This window comes from Capsella rubella, unplaced genomic scaffold (genome assembly GCF_000375325.1).
Source record: "Capsella rubella cultivar Monte Gargano unplaced genomic scaffold, Caprub1_0 scaffold_8, whole genome shotgun sequence".
In the NCBI taxonomy this organism is placed as follows: Eukaryota; Viridiplantae; Streptophyta; class Magnoliopsida; order Brassicales; family Brassicaceae; genus Capsella; species Capsella rubella.
The window spans coordinates 2,847,634-2,856,433 of record NW_006238916.1 but is presented as its reverse complement, the minus strand read 5'-3'; the positions used below and the strand labels follow the sequence as shown (position 1 = coordinate 2,856,433).

The following is an 8,800-nucleotide window of genomic DNA, read 5'->3' as shown; positions in this document are numbered from 1 at the left end:
GGTGCATTTGAGCACGGCTTACCACCCTCAGACAGACGGGCAGTCTGAGCGGACCATTCATACACTTGAGGATCTGTTGAGGATGTGTGTGTTAGACTGGGGTGGTCAGTGGGCAGATCACTTGAGCTTGGTGGAGTTTGCTTATAATAATAGCTACCAGGCGAGTATTGGGATGGCTCCTTATGAGGCGTTGTATGGGAGGCCATGTCGGACACCTCTATGCTGGACTCAAGTGGGGGAGAGGAGCATTTATGGTGCGGATTTTGTTCAGGAGACTTCAGAGAAGATTCGGGTTCTGAAGCTGAACATGAGAGAGGCGCAGGATCGGCAGAAGTGTTATGCTGATAAGAGGCGTAAAGAGTTGGAGTTTGAGGTTGGAGATATGGCGTATCTCAAGATGGCGATGTTGCGTGGTCCTAACAGGTCCCTTACCGAGACTAAGCTGAGTCCGAGGTTTATGGGTCCTTTCAGGATTGTGGAGCGGGTTGGACCGGTGGCTTATCGGTTGGAGTTACCTGAGGTAATGCGTGCATTTCATAAGGTATTCCACGTGTCGATGCTGAGGAAGTGTCTTCACAAGGATGATGAGGTGTTGGCTACGATCCCGGCGGATCTTCAGCCTAGCATGACCTTGGAGGCGAGGCCAGTGAGGGTTCTCGAGAGGCGGGTAAAGGAACTTTGGCGTAAGAAGATTCCTTTGATGAGAGTCCAGTGGGACTGTGATGGAGTCTTGGAGGAGACGTGGGAGCCAGTGGCCTGGATGAAGGCAAGGTTCCGGAAGTGGTTTGACAAGCAGGTCGAGGAGTAGACCGTTGGCTTGTTTGGTTTTTGAGTTTGGTTTTGGTTGTATCTCTTTTGTATTCTCATTTTTGGTGTAATGATTATGACATTGGAGATTAATAAGATGAGTATTTCTTGGATTTGACTTGTTGTGTCATGTGTAAGAGAAATATGTGCGAGTTTCTAAAAATAGAAAGTGTCGGGTTTGACGGCTCTATTTTTGGAAAGTCTCGGGGTGGTGGTTAGTATAGCATTGCGATGTTATAAGTGGACCACGGGAGGTATATCTGATCGAGAGATATGCTCGGGGGCGTTTAGACTTATTTGCTCGGATATGATGTGATGGCCTCGGATGACGATTCGAGTGCACGCTTGAAGGTGACGACCCGAGAGCGAGCGTGTGACTTCCCGGATACCGTAGCTAGAAGGCGGGTGGCCTAATAGTGAGCCGGTATGACTTGAGGGTTGCGACCTGAGAGCGGGGGAAGTGGTGAGGCTTCCTGGATACCGTAGTCTAAGGCTGAGGCCTGAAGACGAGCCGGTATGATCCACGGGTTGCGACCTATGGACGGGGGAGGTGGGTGTGTATGAGCAAATAGGGTCTGGAACGCGAGTATATTGATTAGATAGGGGCCTCGGTGAGGTCAGTTGTGTACTGACGGTTGTGTTGGAGGATTCGGGGACGAATCCTAGTTAGTGGGGGAGAATTGTAACGCCCGTGTCTGGAAATCCGGGTGGTGTCGATCGACACTGTGGTTGGGTGTCGATCGACACTAGTAATTTTGGTTTGACGGTTTAAGTTTTAAATCGTCGGTTCAATTGAGGTTTTGGTTAGGGTTTAACCCTAGGTCACGTTTAAAAGAATAAAGGTCGTAAGGGTGGCCGCTTTTATTCTTTTAAAAGGTTTCTAAGTTCTCTAGAGAGGTTTGGGAGGTTTGAGAAGTGTTCTGAGGCTTGTTCGTGGTGTTTCTGTCCTTGGGAAGATAGATCTCGTAGCTGTGGTGTTAGGAGAGTCCTTGGTTGCTGTTGTTGTGATCTGTTCGTCCTTGTTTCTGTCCTTTTGAAAGGTGAGTGCATGACTAGGCTGATCTAAGCAGTTTTGATGCATATTTTGAGTGTTCCTTCTGATTTATATTTGATTTCTGTGTTTGTATGCTTGTCTATGTGATATGGTGTCTTGGTACGAGTCTGGGAAGGAGATAGATCAGGGCTGGAGTCCTGGAGTTGGTGGATTCGTCGATGAGAAGCGGCTGGAGCGATGTTAGGGTTTCGGTGTCGCTCGACACCAAGGGAGGGTGTCGATCGACACCAACTTTCTTTCTCGCAAGGATGGTCGCGAGTGTCGAGCGACACCAGCGGATGGTGTCGATCGACACTGCTTGTCAGAACGGGTCATGTTGTGTTGTTTTGCGTTGTATTGGTGGTTGTTTGAGTTATACTTGAATGTGTTCATTTCTGCTTGTGTGTATAGCCAGTGGTGGGATGATTGCCTCACTAAGTATTTATGAAATACTTATGCATCTCTTTCTTTGATGCAGGTAAAAGCAAAGTGTGATCCGTGGAATCATGGCAAGGAGAGGAGGATGATCTAGGCACTCATTGGTGTTTTAGGTTATTGTTGGATTTATTAGGGTGTTAGAATGGAATTTAGAAACATGTTAGGATGATCATGTTTTGTAATAATGTTTGGTTGAACTTGTTGTTTTAATGGAATTGTTTTATTGGATTTTTGGTTAAGTCTTCCGCTGGTTAATATTGTTTGGTTTAATTGATTTAAATTATTATGTCGGTTTAGCTGGTTCGAATTAATTGGGTTAATCCGGTTGCATGTTTAAAAAAAAAAATGGGATGGGTTCTTTCAATCGACCTAGAGGAAAAATAAAATATCGTTTACAATTTAAGATATCGGCTCAAGCCTTATAATTTGGATTATGAGCTTTCCTCTTATGATAGAGCGACAGTGCAAGAGATAAGAGCGGGGTTGACGATGTATATGGGAAACCAAGTTACGTCGGATCAATTTTTATGGCTAGGGCATGGTCTTTCCTTGTTTGGGGTTGATTTGCGCAATCTTCATGTCTCTCTGTCTTGGGATGGAAAACCTTATTGAATGGAGTTTCCTTACGGAATCATCAGAGACGTGGTTCTACATTCCCCAAAAAATAGGTCGTCAGAGTTTCTTGTACTTAATTAGGGTTACCACATCTCCAAAACTCTATGAGAAGGATAATCAACATCCCACCTCTGGAACAATTAATTTCTTCTGGGATGAACCTGATGATGAGTGGCAAAGATGTACTGATTTTACACGTTCATGTATTAGTCAACCCTTTGCGTTTTGTTGGGAGCTTCATCATCGTAACTTACAACTTCTTGATGACGTCAAAAAAAAAATTCAACAACAACTATTCAGACCATAAGTCCTGCAGTTTTGACATAAAATTAGGACAGTGTTATACGTCAATGTCAAACAAGCTTTCTCCTGTTGTCGATCCTCCCTCAGGATCTGACTTACCCTACAAGATTTTGTTTAAAATAAATTCTTTGATGCAGAATGGGTGTCTCCCAAGGACAGCTCTTGATGGTGATTTTTTTGAGCTAGTAGACCCTAGAAAACAGGATGAAGATTTTATACACGAAAGCATGAGACCTTGGTTGTTTAAAAGATATCTTTGAACCTAAGGTTTGGCTCAGGCAACAGAAAGTGGATTGGGTTAAAAAAAGTGATGATTCCTGTGGACTACCTCTGGGAGATGGCGTTGTTTATATCCTCTAGCTAAAGGTTACGCGAACTAGGGTTTTTTCAGTGGACCCAATGAATATTCAAATCGAATAGTTAGAAACTACTCAGAGTATATTGACAATTTTATGGTAGTGTCTTTCGTCGATGAAGATTCTAACCAACTATATTCAACGGATCTATGTTCTCGGTCTATTGAAAACAAAACAAAATTATATGAGAGGATTAGTTCTGTGTTCAACATGGGATTGAGATCGGCAATAAAAAGTTTGATTTTCTAGCCTTCTCTTCGAGCCAATTGCGGGTAAATTCTCTTTGGATGTTTGCACCCATTAATAAGGTTACAGCAGCAACTATCAGAACTTGGATGGTGATTTCAGTAGTATAAGGAATGTAGCAAAGTACGCTGCAAGGCTCGGCCAATCATTTAGCTCATCTATTGAGACACGTACTATTATGAGCGATGAGTTGGAATTGATACCAGATATCGAGAATAATTCTTCCGGGATACCTTATGTCTATTATGATGGGGTCGGGAAGATATCAACGGAATTTGCCAAACTTGTGGCTGAAAAATGTGGCCTCGATGTTTGTCCATCAGCTTTTCAAATCCGCTATGCTGGGTATAAAGGAGTGGTGGCCGTTGATATAACGTCGTCTAAGAAACTCTCATTGAGGAATAGTATGAAGAAGTTTGAGTCAGAGTACATAACAGTTGATGTTTTGTCATGGACCAAGTATGGACCCTGTTTTCTGAACAGACAATTTGTGAAAGACATCTAATGGTTATTTAACTTTTTTTTTCGGTAGAAAACAGGAGGTAAACTAATTATTATAAAAGTGATTTGTCTAATTATTATAAACTAATTTAAATAACCAATAGTCTAACGAGGTATTCAGAAGATGAAAAAACCAAAACTTAATTTGGTTATTAAAAGATGAACACTAAAGAGACAAATCCAAACTTTGAGAAACCAGAAAACCTTCATAGCAAAAGAAAGGGAAACTACACTAGATGTACCTAAATAAAAAATAAAATAAATATTCATTCCCCATAAACTTATATTTAGCTAATAATTTTTCGGACGATTCTCTCCCTATAGCTATTTCAATTGAGTACTCTATTGACTCTATAACTTAGCAAAGACAAAATATCACATTTTCTTCTCTCTTTTTCTCTTTTCTCTCGCTTTCTCTCTTCTTCTCTCCTATCTTCTTTCTCTCTTCTTCTCTCCTATCTTCAGTCTGAGTATTGCAAAATGGAGCCATGGTCTCCTTCTCTTATCTTGTGTATGATCTTCATAGGTGAAATCAAGTATTTCGACAAAGGTTTGAAGTAGCTATGAAGTGTTGGGTGTGGAAAGGTGTTGATTGAGGCGTCATGGTGGTCAGAGTCTCATGGTGTCTTAATCTTTTTCGTTGTGGTTTTGTATTTGCTTGAAGATTGTGGCAAGATCAGCTCGAGATTATAGAGCAAGGTTCAATTTATCGAATATTGAATAAGTTAGCATATGAGTTTATCCTGCTAATATAAATAATATTTGTTAACAACTATTTAGATTTTTAATATGTTATCCTGGTCAGAAATAAAACTTTGGCTACTTCATTTGGAGACATGTGGATAGGAGAAAATCGTTAATTGATCGAATATTGAATAATTTAGCATGCTAAAATTCAATTTATCAGATATTGAATAAATTAACATGCTAAATTTATAATTTATCGAATATTAAATAACTTAGCATACTAACTTAGCATGCTAATATAAATATTATCCGTATAATAACTATCTTACCATGTGCATACAAATACTTTTCATATATTTAAAATATCTTGGTACATAATATAAAAATTATCTATGTGTAACCCATGCCAGTTGTGTATACAAAGCTGACAGAACAAGATATTATAGGATACGACTAAGGCTAGTGAAATTTCGAAATCTAGTATTAAGTTTGTATAGGGCCAGTTTCGTAACTTCAACCAGGGGGAGTAGTGATATTTAATTTTTTGGTTATCGAGCATGGATTCTTAGTTTTTCGATTATTATAGCATGGATTTTTAAAACACCCCAAAAGAAAACGAAGTATTTTGATGATGATCTTAGCCATTAACGTTGAAAAAAAAATCTTAGCCATTAACATAATTATGACACGTATCAAGTCTATTGATAAGACTTCGACACGTGTCAAAATATTTTTGCTTATTTTACTTAACAAAATAGGAAAACTACTTTTAAAATTTTTTATATATAAAACTTGGTTTTCAAAGTTAGCCATTAACAGGATCATGACACGTGTCAAGTCTATCGATAAGATGTTGACACGTGTCAAACAATTTACTTATTTTACTTAACAAATTAGGAAAACTAATTTCAAAAACCTATATCTTACTATATAAATATCAATCAGATGTTTGCATGTGTAAAAACAATTAACATTTTTTCTCTAACGAAGCAGAGAAACAAATTAAAATACATATTGACTTATTAATTTACATGTTTATATTTATATGTTTAAAGAAAAAAATTAAAACCAACAAAGAAAACTAACAAAAATAAGTAAATATCTGCATATGCTAATATTAGGTGTGTTCTCAAAAATATTTTGACATATAAAAAAATACATTTAGCGTATATATTAACCAATAAATAATTAATTATGAAGTTCAAAATAACAACATAAGTTATTTAATATAAGTTTAATTGGATACAAACTGTATTTTTGTATATTTTATTTTTAAGTAAAAACATACAAAGGTGTAAAAATAATAAGCTTATAAAAATGAATTTCTGAATACTTTATGAGAATATTAGTATAATCTCACATATTTTTTTTCCTTAAATTAAGATGTGGAAGTCTTCTTGGTCTTATGGTTGACCAAAGGTTATCTAATGTTTCTACACCAGGAAGTCCGAGGTTTGAGTCCCAAATAATACGCGATGTATTAATAATTATGCAGATTAATAAAGTCAAGTTTATATGAGATCTTCAATGATGCGTAATTAGAGCTATTCACTATGATTCTAGGTATTGAAGAAGAAAAAAGTGTCGTTAGGTTGAAGATGAAATGTTCTCAATCGTGAATCTAATAGGGGCGGAAGGAATTTTCCATGGTAAAATCATCGATGTAACAATTTTCATAATTTCCAATAATTAATTAATTTAAAATTGATAAAAAAAAAATTCATGAAGTTATATGTGAAAACAAAAAATATGACACAATAGAAATGAACTTTCGACTACTTGATGTTAATGGATAAGAATGTTAGCATATTTTTATTTAGTTTTTAGTTTATAACTTATAACCCACCGAAAATTAGTTTGATATAAGATAATAAAAAATTATTACTTATGAGATTATAAAATATAGAAAATTAAAATTTAAGACAATGTTGGATTTCCAATTATTGGTGGATTTTATTTTATTGTTTTACTAATTATGTTGTTTTTAATTTTTTAAATTATTTTTAATTCTAACAAATATATATTATGTATATATTTACGCGGACCATTATCTAGTATATATATAAAGATTTGAGACCGCAAACTAGTCATCACATTTTCTGAATTACGAATTATATAAACAAAATTTAAATCTAAATTTTGTGAAACTAGAACTAAATCATTAACTCGAATTAAATCATATTAAGTTAAAATTACAACAATGTTCTGGTGAGATATTGACAAGGCAAGGACCATAACGACGCCTAAAATCTTCATCACATGCAATTCCTTTAAGTTGAACCTTTGTAACCTTTTTCTTTTCTATATCGTAGTAGATAATGGGAAAGTCTCCAAGGTTACATAGTAAAAACTTTGGGGAAATAATGATTTCACCAACATTGTTAGTGCCATGGATAGTTATTGGAACGTCTACTGGTATAGAATCCCACCAAACTCTATAGATTTGATGAAATTTATTCGACCATTTATGTTCTTTGGCATCTATTAATACCCAAAAATCAAGGAAGCATCCACCAATAACAACGTGAGCTAGCTCTCCTTTGTAGTTGATCAAAGCTGAAGTAGAGTCGTCCCAACATGATATTTTCAGTTTAATAATACTTAGCTTCTCTAATCTAACATCAAAACACACTAACAATCTAGATGAATCGGGAGTCCAAGCGCGATAATACACAAATCCATTGATGCATATTCCTTCTGACCTAGGGAGATAATTTTGGGGAGCGCCTTCAATTTGTCTCCATGTATGTGTTTTGTCACCTCCAAGTGTTAAAACCATGTGCCCTTGATCTTCATCAGGATATGAAAACATCTTCTTACACAATGCTTTGTATTGATCATTAATGGGATCATACCCCAAGAACTTATAAACAGGTCCCCATTTAGTACCAGCGGTTTCGAATTTCGGTAATAATATCACTTGTTTTGTGCTAGGGTTACATACCACGAACCGACCATTAGGCGAAAGAGAAATAAAGCCATTGACCGAAGCACACCGTACAGAAAAATTATTAGCATTGTTAGAAGCTAGTGTCATGTCCAGATTTGCTACCAAAGAAGTAGATTCTTCATCTTTCTCTTGTAAAGACGTTAAAAGGAACAAATACTTTTCAGCTTTCTCGTTGGTCATTAAAGATATTAGAAATAGAGGTGATGGTGTTGAGACCAAAGAGTTGATGAAATTTTTGCTTCGGATGATGGAACACCATGTCTTGGAAACATATTGGAACTTCATAAGAGATTTTACTGGCAATCTAGTTAGAATCTCCACAGTAATATCAAAAGAGGTCAATTCTAGGTGACCTGGACCTTTGTTGGAACCATCCTTGTCAAGTTCTTGATCCTTCTCTTTCATGGAGAAATAGGAGTTTGAGTATAAATGAAGTTGAAACTAAGGTATCTACCTTCTTATATAATGCTTTGGTTTTTAACTTAGAAACACATATGATGGTGATACCGGACATGTTTATTGATCAGATTTTGACAAATGTAAAAAGAAGATCATTATTTTAGTAAATTAAAGATTTTAAAAGTAAATGGATTGTTGATTAAAAAAAAAAGTAAATGGATTAGAATTTTATATTTTCTAGATATATATAAAATATAATAATAAAGAATAAAGGATTATAATTACTTTTTTTTTTGAAAAAGAATATTATGTAATAAAAATTAAAAATCCTAAATATTAATGTATTATTTATCAGTCAGATTAAGGATATTGGAGAAAGAAGATTATTTAGTAAATTAAAAACCTTAAAAGTAAATGAATTGTTTATCAATCAGATTTTGAAAAATGTAAAAAGAAAAGTTTTAG

The 8,800-nt window shown here is 35.9% G+C and overlaps 2 protein-coding genes and 1 pseudogene across 2 annotated transcripts; 2 read left to right on the top strand and 1 right to left on the bottom strand.

Moving 5' to 3' along the window:
• LOC111830424 overlaps positions 1 to 881 on the top strand; it is a 6,923-nt pseudogene extending 6,042 nt beyond the window's left edge.
• A 1,068-nt stretch (positions 882 to 1,949) lies between these two features.
• On the top strand, positions 1,950 to 4,303 carry LOC111830422 (RNA-dependent RNA polymerase 1-like). Its single transcript, XM_023782217.1, has 2 exons — positions 1,950 to 2,040; positions 3,861 to 4,303. Exons 1-2 carry the CDS (start codon positions 1,950 to 1,952, stop codon positions 4,301 to 4,303), a joined length of 534 nt encoding a protein of 177 aa, XP_023637985.1.
• Positions 4,304 to 7,162: 2,859 nt separating this feature from the next.
• On the bottom strand, positions 7,163 to 8,341 carry LOC17874686 (F-box protein At1g30790). Its single transcript, XM_006281745.1, has one exon. The coding sequence runs from the start codon at positions 8,339 to 8,341 to the stop codon at positions 7,163 to 7,165; it is 1,179 nt and encodes a 392-aa protein (XP_006281807.1).
• Between the last annotated feature and the right edge of the window lie 459 nt (positions 8,342 to 8,800).

Excerpts from the sequence above, each read along its gene's own strand:
- LOC111830422 (XM_023782217.1), top strand. The coding sequence starts at position 1,950 with ATGGTGTCTTGGTACGAGTCTGGGAAGGAGATAGATCAGGGCTGGAGT. Across the intron at positions 2,041-3,860 it reads TGAGAAGCGGCTGGAGCGAT|GTTACAGCAGCAACTATCAG; the intron begins GTTAGGGTTTCG and ends CCCATTAATAAG.
- LOC17874686 (XM_006281745.1), bottom strand. The coding sequence starts at position 8,341 with ATGAAAGAGAAGGATCAAGAACTTGACAAGGATGGTTCCAACAAAGGT.